The sequence below is a fragment of the Mustelus asterias genome, chromosome 5 (genome assembly GCF_964213995.1).
Source record: "Mustelus asterias chromosome 5, sMusAst1.hap1.1, whole genome shotgun sequence".
NCBI classification, from domain to species: domain Eukaryota; kingdom Metazoa; phylum Chordata; class Chondrichthyes; order Carcharhiniformes; family Triakidae; genus Mustelus; species Mustelus asterias.
The window spans coordinates 90829055-90845120 of NC_135805.1; the positions used below are offsets into that span (position 1 = coordinate 90829055).

General features: G+C 44.7%; 1 protein-coding gene across 1 annotated transcript in view; it reads right to left on the reverse strand.

Annotated features, from left to right (window-relative positions):
- The window catches only part of otofa (otoferlin a), a 379834-nt gene that overhangs the window by 102653 nt on the left and 261115 nt on the right, over positions 1 to 16066 (reverse strand). The window contains exons 15-21 of the mRNA XM_078213737.1: positions 12259 to 12445; positions 11884 to 12107; positions 9126 to 9234; positions 8275 to 8458; positions 5807 to 5927; positions 1992 to 2092; positions 1005 to 1095 (exon numbers count right to left, since the gene is read on the reverse strand). Of these exons, the coding sequence (XP_078069863.1) occupies positions 1005 to 1095; positions 1992 to 2092; positions 5807 to 5927; positions 8275 to 8458; positions 9126 to 9234; positions 11884 to 12107; positions 12259 to 12445 (1017 nt within the window). The remainder of the gene's footprint in view (positions 1 to 1004; positions 1096 to 1991; positions 2093 to 5806; positions 5928 to 8274; positions 8459 to 9125; positions 9235 to 11883; positions 12108 to 12258; positions 12446 to 16066) is intronic.

Below are 16066 nucleotides of genomic sequence, written 5' to 3' on the forward strand. Positions count from 1 at the left end.
CCTCAAGCTTGTTTGACAAATTAGCAGCAAATCATAGATGCTCACAAAATCTGTCACATTGCTTGTAAGGAGTCTCACAACATCAGGTTAAAGTTCAACAGGTTCACCTGATGAAGGAGCAGCGCTCCGAAAGCTCGTGATTCCAAATAAACCTGTTGGACTTTAACCTGGAGTTGTGAGACTTCTTACTGTGCCCACGCCAATGCAATACCAGCATCTCCACGTCATGGCTATCACATTGTATGACATCAGTTATCCCCAACTACATTAATGGGCTGAGAGCAGACTAAAATAGGAATAAGATGAATTAAAAACTGCAAAGGCTGGAACTCTAAAATTAACAATAGAAAATGTTGGAAATACATATTAGGTCCATTAACGTCAGAAACATGAAAAGATTGCGGATGCTTTGGAGTTGAAACATCTTGACAGAATCTTGATGCCTGGCCTTATCTCTTACTCCACCCCAGTTGAACTTTGGACACTTGTTGCAGAGGGTGTATGAGTCCCACAGCACAGTCTTATCTAGATAAACACTGGCATGTGGCAACACAGGCATCAGGAGCAGTTTATGGCAGAAATTTGTGGCATTCAGCCCGAAGTCTCTGGCAAACTAAGGACTGCTTTGCGCATACCACTCATTAGCAAGCGGGTTTGATGCTGATCTAAATTCCCGCTGGCATGACGCATGATTGAAGGGTCTGATGGGATGTTGGAGGGCAGATGTTTTAATGAGCATTCATGATATGCAAATTAATGCAAATGGAATTCAGTCACCTGCCAGCGGGAAGAGTGACCCACCAGTAACCTGCCATTGGGAGAATTGCAACGTGATTTTACAATGGGGGGGGGGGGGGGGGGGGTGGTTTCCACTCCCACTGGATACAGCCCGCCTGCCTGCCACCAAAACCACCGCGGGCAGGTTGGGGGAATTCCACCCTTAATTTCTCATTAAGGTTTCTTGTTATAACTGATTTGTAATCTATTTGCCATATTTAACATACCATCTCTCTGATGCAGGACTTAAGCCTCTCCCTATCCAGTTTAGTCCTCCCTGGTGCATTTTCGTCCTTATTTGCCAGTGACACAAAACGGCTGTAGGGAGAATATAAAGAGCCAAGTGTTCAGACACACAGCAGATTTCTTTTGAAGGTAGTTTGGATGAATAATAAAACAAGAGTTCAATGACATTACCCAATCCTTTGAATTTGTGACTACCATCAGTCTCATTTATAAATATGCCATCAGGTCTCAGAATTTCTCAAAGCATATCACAGACAATTAATTACTTTGGAGAGCAGTGGCTGCTTTCATGTTTGTACACGAGACAATATTTTGTACACGGCAAGATTCCACAAACAACTTTGATGTGAATGACTAGTTAATCTGTCTATGGTGGTATTAGTTGAGAAAGGAAATTTGGCTGAAGGGAAACCAGCAGAACTGTTTGCACCTCTTCCAACAGAATGGAATCTGTAATATTCACCTGGAGTAGGAAGACCTGACTTCAGTTGAACACTTCAAGAAAAGGTCATAATTTGTGACAATGTAGTAGTCCCTCAGTACTAATCTAGAGTTAAACCCACACCTTTTGTTCCAAAGGTGAGAATGGTACCACCTGAATCAGACTAAGATGGAGGATTTTGTATGGGTGCAGGGATAACGAGGAATAGTGATTCCTCAGTGCAACACATTGATGTGATGAACAGAGGTAATGTTGAAAGAAACCAGAATTAAAATTACAATAGGAACAGGGAAGAAAATAAAAAGATTAGAAATATGATATGTTGCTTCTTTAATGTGGTAGTTGAAGAGTTTTCAATGTGATTCTAATAAGACAGGAATTCATTCCAGGAAGTCGCTTTTTTGTTGTTGGTGAAATAATAATAAAACAGGATTGGTAAGTTTGACCAAATTGACTAAAGAGGCATAGCAATCATTAGAAGCAAGTGACATAGTTGGATAAAGCAGTCATCTCTATTAATACACACTTGCATCCGCTGCTCAACTCTTCCAAGACACCTCGAAGCCGTCGCTCTGGGTGTGGTTTTTCTGTCTTCAGGATCTCCTGAACATCATTCAGGCCTTCCTCCTATTGTAAAGGATGAGAGAATATTAAATAATTATTGCTGCAGGGACATGAGACAAGTGATATGTTGACATCTGTGTCAGAATATAACTCTTCTCTCTGATAATCTCCTAATTATATAAACAGAATCACAGAATTGTTACAGCACAGAAAGAGGCCATTCGGTAAAATCATGTCTACATCGGCTCTCTGAACGAGCAATTCATTTGGTACCATTCTTCCATCTTCTCCCCATAACACAACACTTTCTTTCTTTTCAGATAATGGCCTAATTTCCTTTTGACTGCTTTGACTGAACCTGCCTCCACCACACTCTCAAGCTGTGCATTCCATACCTTAACCACTTGTGTGAAAATGCTTTTTATCTTATCTTGATTTTTCTTCTTTTGCCAATTACTTCAAAGCTATACCCTCTTGTTCTTGGTCCTTTCACGAGTGGAAACAGTTTATTCCTATCAACTTTGTCTAGACCCCCCCATGATTTTGAATTCCTCTATCAAATCTCTCTTAGCCTTCTTTTCTTCAAGGAAAACAGGCCCAACTTGTCCAATCTAACTTCATAACTGAAATAAACAGGAGTACCTTAATAATGGCAGAAATCAGACTGGATTTTTAAGAACGTTAAAAATGAATTCAATTGCCCTTGAGGGAAGAATAGGTTATCCACTATATAAAAAACTTGTATCAGTCGTTGGCACCCTTATTGACAGATATGACATACACCAGCCACGCTATCTGGGTGTCTACACGCCCAGAATTGTGTCTTTCAGACAAGTGGCTGGAGGTGGGAAATTTCCGGACTTGGCAGACCTGCTTTTGTAGAAAAATTGAGTCAGGCCCCTGTCCCCGATACATAGTTTTGTAGCTATCCAGCGAAACTTGTACTTCATACCCTTGACAGACCAGACAAAGCTTTCGGAGTCTTAAATTGATCTTTATTCAAGCTATAATGAAGAAGTCTGCTTTCCACAAGGTGGCGTACAGACTTGCTGAGTGATACATGGCATGAACAATTATACCTTTGCTTATCTTACAAGTAATTTCTGTATACCAATCACAAGTGTACATTTGTTCTGAAGTCAGTGATATCCAATTACAGCCAATAGCTTCATTTATGTCAGGTGAATATTGTTAACCACTTACAGCCTCCATATGCTTTTCTAATTATAATGATTAATTACAAACAAGGTACGCATACAGGGCTACACCATTCAAACATCCACACCTGCTGTTAAAGTTACCACCTTGCGGATATTAGCATTCTCACCCTCTTATCCCTCAGTCAGCTTATTTGTGTTGCCCATCTGCAAGTGTGGGAGCTGCACTGAAACTTCATCACTGCAACTTCCCAGGGAAGTGTGCTGTACATAATTCACAGGGGAACTCTACTGCAATCGATTATTTCAACCCATTCACCCCAGGAGCAGATCGGCGTGGAGCTGAATAAATTACTTAAATGAGCATTTAAATTGGATTAGTGGGCCCGCGACAGAGGTCTCTGGACCCGCTAGAGTTTCCCCCCACCACCCCTCCCGCCCTGCCAGGTGTTTTTCCAGTCCAGTGGGCTTTACAACGGCTCCCCACTAGCAAGGAGCTGGTGGCCCGACCCATAGGAGGTTGGGGTAAGGGAGCTGCCCTCTCGGCATTGCCAGCCTGGCTCCCTGGCAATACCTAAGGGGCAAACTGGCAAAGCCCAGGGGGCACCTCGGCTTGGGGTGGGGGAGGGGTGGGGGAGGGGGAAGAGCGGAGCCAAGGCTGTAGGGGTAGGGAGGTACGGTTGGGGCTGGCCCAGACATGTCCGGGAGGCCAGCAATTGTGAGGTGGGGGATTGCACAGCCAGTGATACGGGGGTCACAGGGCTGGCCAGTGATCGGGAGGCCAGCATTACAGAACTATTGCACATGCACCAATCCCCGCTATGACAGATCGGTGCATGCGCAGTGGCCCGCTCAGCGCTATGCTGCCGGCCTCCCCAGCGGGAATAGGCCCTGGCCCCAGCTTTTCAGTGTAATTTACGCTCGCGCTCTCTGCAGTGCTCAAGACTGTGGGAAATTCATTTTGAAAATCCTGCTGAAAAAAGCAGTGTGATTTACTCCAGCGAATTCGGCATTTAAAATGTTTTGGGAGAATTCCACCCAACCTATTATCAAAATGTAAATATTTCAGCATTCAAGGAATCAAATTTTATTTACTTCTCAGTAGATGAAAGGTGCTGCATTCTACAGCTACTGAATAATAGTTTAAAAAGGAGGGATAAATTAAACTGTTAAAATTTTAGTTCAAAATATTTAATTATTTTAAATTAATATTGGAAATTACATTGCAATTCCAAATAGCTAGGAACTTATTGCTTTAAAATAATCTTTTAAAAAAATATTTCCCTATTTAATTTATTTTTCTTATCATGTTATTTAGGCATATTAGACCAAGATCCTTTAAATGTTTTTCTTCTGGCCATTAGGGAGTGTTTGAAGACAGCCTAACAACCTGATGAAGCTACAGCTGAAATCAACGACTGAGCATCGAGGGAATCATGAATTCAAATCACAGTCCTAACATTGCATGGTACACATAGCATGCATTGGAGCATCAACATGTCAAACCCCTTAGCTCCATTGTGCTGCCACAATCCCTTGCAGTAAATAGCTTTCCATGACTATAATTGTCTTTTTTTAGGACGTCAATGCAGAATCAGCCTGTCCCAAATAACTACGGCATCTTAGTGTTTTCATGGTGGAGAGCTTTTAAATAAGGTTTTAAAACAGTGAAGCTATTTCACACATGGCTTCATCCCTGCTTTTATCAACCACATTTTCTTTTCTCAAATAAAAACTTGAGTGAAAAGCTTTTGAGTAAAGTATTTTACGTATTAGATCATTTCAAAAGACAGGATAATATCGACATTTTGTTAATCACGTCTATTCTTTGTCTATGTAATGCCTTCCCCACCTTCACGGTCCAATCTTTTGCCAGTAGTATTTTGAGACATTTCATAGAAACATAGAAACATAGAAAAACTACAGCTCAAAACAGGCCCTTCGGCCCCACAAGTTGTGCCGAACATATCCCTACCTTTTAGGCCTACCTATAACCCTCCATCCTATTAAGTCCCATGTACTCATCCAGGAGTCTCTTAAACGACCCTATTGAGTTTGCCTCCACCACCACTGACGGCAGCCGATTCCACTCGCCCACCACCCTCTGTGTGAAAAACTTCCCCCTAACATCTCCCCTGTACCTACCCCCAGCACCTTAAACCTGTGTCCTCTCGAGCAGCCATTTCCACCCTGGGAAAAAACCTCTGAGAGTCCACCCGATCTATGCCTCTCAACATCTTATATACCTCTATTAGGTCTCCTCTCATCCTATGTTTCTCCAAGGAGAAAAGACCGAGCTCCCTCAGCCTATCCTCATAAGGCATGCCACTCAATCCAGGCAACATCCTTGTAAATCTCCTCTGCACCCTTTCAATCTTTTCCACATCCTTCCTGTACAGTCTTTTCCACATCCTTCATCTTGTACAAATATTTTGATCAACAGAACAATAACACAGCACTTTTGAAAGAAACATGGAAAGATTTACGGCAGAGGAGGAGGACATTTAGTTTGCTCTGTCCAAGAAATAGATCGCATACAACACCCAATTGCTGGACTACACGTGAAACTCTTTGTAAAATCTGGATCTTGAAGAGAAAAAAATCATTCTGAAATACTAACCAGTTTATCTGCAATCTTGTCCATGATATTCGCATTATAGAGACGTCTTCTCTGGTCTTGCCACCAACTTTTGATATATATACAAGGTTTCTTTTCAAAGTATGGCAAGTGAAAGTAGTTCCTGAAAATGAAGATATTAAGTCAATAGACCTTTTCTGCAATGGATAATGATTTCCCCTGAATCATTCACAACTAGAGTGTTGCTGAAAAATATCTCAAAACTAATACAATCTTCACTTCTTTTGGAATGTTACATATTATTCACTGTGCTTTGGCAGTTTTAGTTTCATATGCCTTGCCATTTTATTTCATACTAAAAATAACTGGCACATATGTACAAACAGCACTCTCCAGTATCGCACCTTCTATATGCTGCTCTCTGAGAGGCACCATAAGAGACGGAATATTCTTTCATGGACTGATGATGTGGAGATGCCAGTGTTGGACTGGGGTTGGAACAGTAAGAGATCTCACAGCACCAGGTTAAAGTCCAACAGGTTTATTTAGTAGCACGAGCTTTCGGAGTGCTGCCTCTTCATCAGGTGAGTGATGAAGGGCCACTCACCTGATGAAGGGGCAGTGCTCCAAAAGCTCGTGCTACTAAATAAACCTGTTGAACTTTAATCTGGCGTTGTGAGACTTCTTACTGTTTCATGGGCTGACATACTCGAAATCTAATTTTTATGTGTACCACCAATGTTGATTCATTAAATATTAAAATAGTTTAATCTGCTACACTTTGCTGATGATATTAAGTTAAGTGGAAAAATAAGCATCAAGGAGGATGCAAAGAGTCTACAGAGGGATATAGAGAACTTGGGTGAGCCGGCAAGGACATGGACTACATGGCGAAGGTATCCAGTTTGGTCAGAAAAATTTTAAAAGTACAAAAAACTAAGTGCCCAACGGTGGCAAAATGGAAATAATTCCCACCCGTTATTTGGACGTACTTAGCAGAGCGAATCTCTGGCACTTTGTGCATTGCAGAGTGCCTCAGCGAGATTCACTCTGAAAAGCAGAGGCTGGGGCCTTTTCCTGAGCAAGAGGCCGGCAGCCGAGTGCTGAATGGGCCACTACACATGCACCGATCTGGCAGAGTGGAGATCGTCGCATGCGCTGTGACCCCCGATACTAACCTCCCGATCGCTTGCTTCCATTGTTGGCCTGCCCTGCAATCCCCCCGATTGCTGGCCTTCAATACACCCCCACCCCCAATCACTGGCCTACCGGACCTCCCCGGGCCAACATCGATGTCCCCCCATACCCCTGACAACCCTGATCTCCCCATCAGCCCGATCTGCCCCCCGCCCCCCCCCCCCTCCCCGCCACCACTACAACCAGCCTCGATCTCCCCCAGCGAACCCGATCTCCCCTCCCCAAACGACCAGCCCTGACCCCATCCCACCCCAATGGCCAGCCCTGACTACACCTTTCCTCCCACCCCCACCTAACCCAATGATCAAGCTTGATTGTTCTTCCCTCTCCCAATGCAGAGTGGCAGCAGGTCCCTCCCACCCTCACCGCTCATGCTCCAATCGGCCCTGCCCCAATAGTCCCCGACATCTTTAGGCCCCATTTCCTTTGTCCCCTTGGCACTGCCCAGTACTCAGTGGCATTGTTGAGGTGCCCAGTGGGCAGTGCCAGTTTGCCCCAGGGTGCCAGACTGGCACTGCCAGGCTGGACCTACCCACATTGTGCACATTTCAAATGTGCCCTTTTGACTTCGACCTCCCAGAGAGGTCTCAATGGCCTCCGTCCCCACCAGTGGGGTCAGGATGCCTGTTCCTCATTAGTGGGGAGCAGTCATAAACCCCGCTGGAGGGAAGCACTCCTGGCAGTGGGGGGTGAATACCATCCCGGACTATTAATCAAATTGAAATTCTAATTTCAAAATGATAATTTGCTCCATGCTGGAAATCGGCGCGGAGCTGATTGCACTAAAAAAAAGTGCTTGGGAGATTTGTGACCGGCGTAAGGCTGATGTTTCCCAGCCCGCTGCGTGGCTACCGGCCAATATTTATTGAATGTTGAAAGACTGGGAATTACACACAGTGCACAAAGAAAAGTTCTATGTTTGGGCCAATAATTCTATTGGCCAGTTACATTATCAATTTTGTGAAATTGCCTCAGTTGCACAATATGAGGAGTGATGTTACTTTGTCATCTGACTGTGGACTGCATTGTGCTAAAAGATCAGAAATTAGTTTGAAAAAGTGGTCATTCGATATTTGCTGCATAACCGTAGCACGAAGCCAAATTCTCCTGTTGGCCCTCTTTTAGCTTTACGAGTGAGCTGCTATTCAGAAGTGTGCATGTTCTGAGTTTCATTGCCCCTCAGCACAGAATATGTCAGGGACAGAAATCAAGAGTGGCACTCAGGTGTGACAACTCTATTTTGTATTTCCTCTGCGAATGAATAGTTCAGTGAATGGTTCAGTGATAGCTGCATTTATTTATGGAGCACAGACCTATCAGTTATAACGGGTTTCATTGCTGGAGTGCAGGAGACAGGCACCAGGTCTCCATCATCATCTGCTTCATCTTCACTTGAGTTCTGAAGAAGTTCTGACTCCTCCTCATCAGCGTCTCCTCCACCTCTTCTCTTGCGAACTGCTGGCTTGCTTATTCCATCAATTTGGTTCCCATAGTTACCTATAGTGAAGCAGAATGATTCAGTTTCCTTGCAGTGGATGAAAAGGAAACCATAAGATGATAACATCAATAACTTCTATATACGAGAGCACATTCATTGTAATGAAACATCTCAAGACACTACACAGCATGATTATAAATAAAGAATGACACTGAGCCACACTGATGTATTACATCAGATGACCAAAAGCTTGGTTAAAGAAAGAGAGGTTTTAAAAGGTGCCTAAAAGGAAGAAAGTGTAGGAGAAGAGTGGAATGGTATAGGAAGTGTATTCCAGAGCTTAGGGACCAGGCAACTGAAGCATAGCCAACAATGATGCAGCAATTATATAACGGGAATGCACAAGAAACCAGGAATAGAGGAACACACATAACTTGAAGGGTGTGTTGCTGGAAAAGGTGACAAAGAAAGATTTGTTGCACTTACAATTCCTCCTTATTATGTATCACCTATGAAAAGGTAACTATGATATTCACTATGAAACATTAGTGTAAACTTATGACTTCTGAATTCAGTACGCACACTGGGAGTAAATAACGTTAAGTTGGAATCAACAGAAATCAGGTGTTAGACATTAATTTCATGTCGTATAATTTCAACACGGTATAGAAACAGAAAATGCTCCAATTATTCACTCCTCTGAGACCCTGAGGGTTATACACTTACCTATTGTAACTTCAAAATTGACTGGTTTATCTCCAATTCTCCTATCAAGCATTGTTGCTTCCAGGAAGGCACCAAATAGAAAGAATTCTTCCATTTTTCCTGTGGAAAGCTGGGATTAAAAATTAAAACATATTGATAGTATTTAGGAATTATTCTGTCATGCAAAATATTTAGTTTGGATTCTTAAGGTAAACATAAAAATGACAATGCTGACAAGACTAACACTAATACTCTCTGAAATCTGCACCAATGCGCACAATGGTGGAACGTAAATATCACTTCATCACCAACTTTCAAGTTTTTTAGTTTGTCTGTTTCTGGCGATTTACCAGCGCATCATTTCAGTAAATGGGTGCAATGTTTCCTTGGGGTTATTTCATTGATATTTATAGCAGATTTCCAGACTGAACAGCTTGATAAAGCACTGCTTTTTACTGGCCCGTACAATTTAGCAACAAATTATTGCTTCATGTCTTTGGTCCTCAGGTATAAGGATGTAGAGTTGCAGACACAAGTGTTGATTGTGGAGGGAACCTGTACCATTCACCTGGCAGTTTAGGATTGATTATTGTAAAACACACTGAGCAAGGCATTGAGGACATCTTTTTGGCATAATTAGTAACACTGAAAAGATTATTTCGCAACTAGACTAATGCTCACCCATCAACCTTAACCTGTCCAATAGCACAGTGGTAGAAATTAGTTTTGATGTTGCTATTGGGCAGAGTCCTCTGCTGCCACTGGCGGTGAGCTCGAAGATGGAAAGGGAATGTTATTAAGTGGGGGGGTGGTGTACCGGAACCCCATCACCTTCCTGCCTCCGCCAGAATTAAGTTCTGTGGGGAAAGCCCATGGTTGATCTACCTGTCCCACTGCCCATTGAGGCCTTAAAGTGGCCAAATGATGACAAATTAAGAGTCTCAACCCTCTGTTGCTGGTATTAACCCAGTGGCAGAAACGTTTGTCCCCATCTGACATGTACAGCAGCTAAAACCCTTTTCTGGGCAACCGTCCTCTTCTCGTCCTCCCCGGCTGCGTTCAGCTTTTCATAGAGTGCGTCTCACACTGGATGGCTGGTAAGTGGCCAGGCCAGCATAATATCGCGTTAGCAACATGGGTGGGATCGGGTTTCACATTTGCTCTTGCCCATATCTACTTCGGGCGCACCCTGGATGTAAACTTCAGCAAATGCCTTTAGCTTTCGGAGTGCTGCTCCTTCGTCAGATGGAGTGGATGTTTATACTCCATCTGACGACGGGGCAGCGCTCCGAAAGCTAATGGCATTTGCTACCAAATAAACCTGTTGGACTTTAACCTAGTGTTGTTAAAACTCTTACTGTGTTTACTCCAGTCCAACGCCGGCACCTCCACATCATGTAAACTTCAGGCCAGTGTCTGATCGCAGGACTAGATATCAGGAATGAGGTGGAGGTTCCTGCTGAGAGCTTCCCCCCTGCATTTGCTGCGAACCACCTGAATCCTACCCCATGAAACCACCCCTCCCACATTACTTAATTATGGCAGTTGGATTGCTCCGTGATTCTGGAATTCTGGTGCCTGTCCTTCTGGCGGCAGCCACATTCTCTCCAGTGGCGCTGTTAAACACAAGAGCTGCTGGTATCTGAATTGCCAATAGCTCTCGATCGGTAAGACTTCTGATCCCTGGCGTCTTGATTCCAAAGGAATGCCTGCTGCTGGCCTTGCCACCGACTGAGTGGCTTGTGGTTCGATGGGCCTCTGGGAAAAGAGACAGTGCAGGTCTCTCGCCTTTAACTGGCAGGCAAGACCCCTAACACCTAAACAGGATTCCACCGATCGCATGAATAATAACAAGAACTACGTAAGTATAGTGCCTTGAACATAATAAAATGCCTCAGGTTCTCCACAGGAGTATTATGAAGCAAAATTAGACACCAGGTTAATTAATGCCATATGAGGGCAGATTGCCATATGTTTTAAGGAATGCCAAATGCCTTGCACCTTAGGAGAGGCGGAGTTCGAGAGGTTTAAGGAGGGATTATCGGATATTAGGGATAAGGCAGCTGAAGGCATAGCTCCCAGTATGGATCAATTAAAATCAGGGATGCTCAAGAGGCCAGGATTAGATGGGTTCAGATATCTCAGATGGTCATGGGGCTGGAGGAGATTACAGAGATAGGTTGGAGGGATTTGAAAACAATAATGAGAATCTTAAAAGAAGGCATTGCTTGACCGGGAGTTAATATAGATTATTGAACACAGGACTGATAGATAATGGGACTTGCTGCGAGTTCGGATGTGAGCAGCAAAGTATCGAATACTTAGCATACTTCTGAAAAACCCTCCAACAATATCTTAATGAAGGCATTAGTCTGGTTAATTCAAAATGAATGAATCTCAATTAATTAGGAGCGAGCATATTTATATATGTATATTAAACATTTGTACAATTGTTTAGTGGACAGTACTTCCCAGGTTGCAATGATCGCAACACTTCATACAATCCTAATCATAGAACCCCTACAGTACAGAAGGAGGCCATTCGGCCCATCGAGCCTGCACCGACAACAATCCCACCCTCTCCCCATAACCTCACATATTTACCGTGCTATACCTTCCCCCCCCCCCAAAACTAGGGTCAATTTAGCATGGCCAATCAATCTCATCTGCACATCTTTGGAGTGCAGGTGACAAGGTGATATTTACAAATCTAATGTCTATCTTGTGAGCTAGAAAAAGTAGGAGGAAAAGAAAATCCCCAATTAATTTCCAGACTTACATCCGATATCTGTTGTATTGACTCCACTTGAACATCAGTGGAGCTCATTATCTCTGTTGAGGCTGTGTCCAGGATTTCCATACCAATGCTCATAAGTAATCGGGCTCTAAACGAAACACCCTCACCGAGTCCCTCATTTAAATCCTGGTGCTCATCCATTAAGGTGTAGTTGCGCGTGGAGCCATACATATTCACCCAGGAAGGGCCAAAGGTGGGCAGAAACCCTATAAAAAGGGCACATATGTCAATGACGTGCGTTGAACGTCTAAAGTTGTATAACAAGTTGACAAATTCTAAGGGAGCAGATTAAAAAGGTCCTGTGAGATACATCGTTAGATCTGGTTGTAGGATAATCAAGAAAAGCCACTGGCGCACCTTTGTCTCCGTCATTTGAAATCTTTCTCAAGTCGACAAAATGGGTTCCTATAGCAACTTCATTCACTTTGTCTGAATCGCGGATCTGGATTTTAATTCGTGTGCAGAGGGGCGGAAACATTTCGGTAAATATGATTTGCTCATTCCAGGATGGTTCATATGTGTTTTTTTGGACACTGCTTTTTCCCTAGTGGAAGAAAAAAAAAACTGGTTATGGTGAGTTTGACTTATTTGGGTTGAAAAGGAAAACCGATTAGTGCTATGGTTGTGCAGAATAATAATTAACTGGAATTTGCATAACATTTTTGATCGGTGAGAGCAACACATTTTACAGAACTACATCGATCAAATGTAGTTCGTAAATTGCATTTTGTACCAAAATAAAAGTGAGTCAGGCTTCTAGTAAGTGACACTTGGCAGGTCTATTATACCAGCACAGTTTCAGGAACATGCAGGTGGGATGCTCATTGTTTGAGACAGTTTATTCCCAGTTGTGATTTTCCTTTCAGAATCCAATCATTTTCACTGAGTGTGGTGGGCAAATGACTCATTGGGACAGTGCCTGTGGCTTCGGCTAGTGCAGAACGTGTAGGAAAACAATACTGTCTTCAGCCTACACTACAAATCCCTACTGTGAAAAATGTATACAATTCTGATTAAAATTCTTCCAAAACAAGTTTTGGAATATCCAAAACATACACGTAAATGTTAATTTAAAAAGTTGACCCAGCTGACAACTCAAAGAGTGGCCAACGACATTTGTAAAACAAATAATTCCATGGATTTTGTAATTTAACTTAATCATCAGAATACTAGGGGCAATTTTCCCAACCCGCTGCACTGCTTTTGTGGTGGACCAGCCCAGCAGGCCGGGAGACTTGTGCGGAGGCCGTTTCGCAGGCTCCCCACTGGATGCCAAGGCCTCCGCAAGTCTCTGGCAGCCAGATTTACGACAGAGCTACATAAGTTATGCAATTTGTAATTTAAATACAATTTAAATAGTATTAGCGGTCCTGGGACTCAAATCTCTGGGCCTGCTCACCTCTCCCCCCTCGCCCCTCCAGGAGTGTTTCACTCCAGCTACTTAGATCCCCACTTCCAGGGAACTGGCGGCCCGACCCTGCCAGAGTGCAAGGAGGCAATCAAGGCTCCCCAGAGGTCAGGCACTGCGGGGGGAAGGGGGGGGGGTTGTCCCCTGGGCATTGCCACCTTGGCAGTGCCAACTTGGTTCCCCTGGCGCTGCACAAAGGGCAAAATGCCAATGCCTAGGGGGGGTGGGGTGGGGCCTCCAGCGTGATTGGTGGGGTGAGGGTCCCATTGCTACTCTGCAGTTAGGCTGAGTGACAGAGGGAGGGAGGCCAGCAATTGGGTTTGGGGATCGGGGTTGGGGGGGGGGGATTGGGAGATTAGGGCTGCTGTGGGCAGTGGGGGGGTTTGAGTATGGCCTGGGCATGTTTGTGGGGCAAGCAATCGGGCCATAGGTGGGGGGCGGTTGGCCAGCGAGGCTGGCAGTGCAGGGCCATTGCACAGATCGGCGCATGCGCAGTGGCCCACTCAGTGACACCCTGCAGTGCACAGAGTGTGGGAAATTCATTTTGAAAATCCCACTGAAAAAAATCAATGTGATTTACTCCAGTTTTTATGCAAATTCGACACTTGGGGCCCGATTTTACCATTTTCATTCTAAGTGCCGCATCTGGGCGTAATGCAGATCCGATTTAGACATCTGCTTTCAGGCGCCCCCATACGCTCTTAGCCATCTCCAGTCCGATTCGCGCTGTGGGCGGGGCTGAGCGCTGCTGGAATGATCGGAGCTCTGAACTGCGCATGCGCAATTAGAAAAAAATTGGAAAAAGCGCGCCCATGTCAGTTCGCTCTCGAGCCATAGAAAGCACAGAAAGTGGACCGGGAGCGAAAAGTGGGAGCGAGAGTCTATCTCGGGGTGGGGGTGGGGGGGCGCAGATGGATTTCTGGTGGGGGGGGGGCAGATGGATCTCTGGTGGGGGAGCGGGGGACGCAGGGGGGTCCGCTGCTACTCTGTGGGCGATCGGTGGGGGGGGGGGGGAGGGGGGCAGGGGTAGCGATCGGTCTGGGTAGCGGGGGTGATGGATAAGGGGGACAGTGATGTGTGTGTGTCCTCCTTATTCAAGAAGCCTGTGGGCGGGGCTTGATGTGCCCAAAATCCTGCAGCTCCGATTCACGCCTCCAACTGCGTATGCGCAGAAAAAAGATGATAAAATGTGGCTCCCCAGCCACATCCCTCCTGGGCCAGATAATGCCTCCCCCTCGCTCCCACAGACATTGCCGCATCCCCCCAACGTGACTGACCCCCTTATTCACCCATCACTTCCACCACCCAGACAGACCATGGGCCCCTCCCCCCTTCCCCCACATCGATCTCAGGCAGAGTGGCAACGGACCCCCCCTTCCCCCTCACTGATCACAGGCAGAGTGGAAGTGGACCCCCCCTTCCCCCTCACTGATCACAGGCAGAGTGGCAGTGGACCCCCCCTTCCCCCTCACTGATCACAGGCAGGGTGGCAGTGGACCCCCCCTTCCCCCTCACTGATCACAGGCAGGGTGGCAGGGGACCCCCCCCCCTCCCAAAACTGATCTCAAGCAGACAGCCGTCGGACGCTCGGAACTTACCTTCTCACTAGCTGGAGCGCCTGAATTGGACTTCAGTAGCGCATGTCTGTTTCACGCCAAATCTGGATCGGAAAACGTGATGGTGAAGGGGAAGTGCTGGTAAGGTTGGGCGTGCAGCCCATTAAGTCAATTTAAACGCATGCAAATGCATTTAAATAGCCGTCGCGCCCGCTTTGGGCGTGGTCCCGATCACGGCCATTTTCAGATCTTGGTAAAGGAGGAACCGACATGGAGGCGGGTGCGGATTGCGCCATTCGCTTCACGCCCAACTTTACCAAGTTTTGTGCCCAAAATCGGGCGCAACCTGATGGTAAAATTGGGCCGTTAGAATTTTTGGGGGGAAATTGCCCCCACTATCTCTGGTAGAAGCCTATAAATGTGACATCACGTTAGACTGGAAGTTTTCTTGCACATCTTAGCTTCAATGCAGCTGGGAATTGGAGATTTGCCTTTACTCCTTTACTTATAGTAGATTTTATATTAAAAGAACTACGACTATTTTGCATGGACTTAAACGTATAAAACTGACAAAAAGAGGAAGGGGGACGTTTTGATTTTCCTTCCCTTTTTCAAGGGAATTGTGCCACACACAAACTCCCCGTGTGACACAACTGAAGATTAGAAGCTCATCATTTCATTTCAAATTTTGTTTGCTGCTCTTCTAACTGTAAAGAAAACCTGATCACATATTTTAAAATACAATGACTCATATCGAGATAGTTCTTCCAAATCGGAAATAATAGCAGATAAATACAACACGGGAGAGTTTCCTCAGGGGTCCCGCAATAACTTCGTAGAAACCAGCACAAGGAAAAGCTATTAAACCACCTTCTACACCATTTCTCTGAGAATTCCACCAATCTTTCGCTACAGTTACGGTGAGATAATTGTAAACTACTCGTGAACACATTCAGATAATGTTTCTCTTTCTGCTGCTTTAATCAAGCTGTTAAATTACTTAACAAGGAAGCCACTTAACATATTATAATAAACTGTTAGCAATGTAGTCATTCTGTTTTAAAATTTGCTTGATTTCTGATACTTCCATGACTAAAAAATACATTTGAAAAATGAATTGTTGTTTCTTATTTTTGCCTTAATTCCAATCGTTTATACAATGAATTATTTGGCCAATGACTGGCAATACTGGAAAATAGAC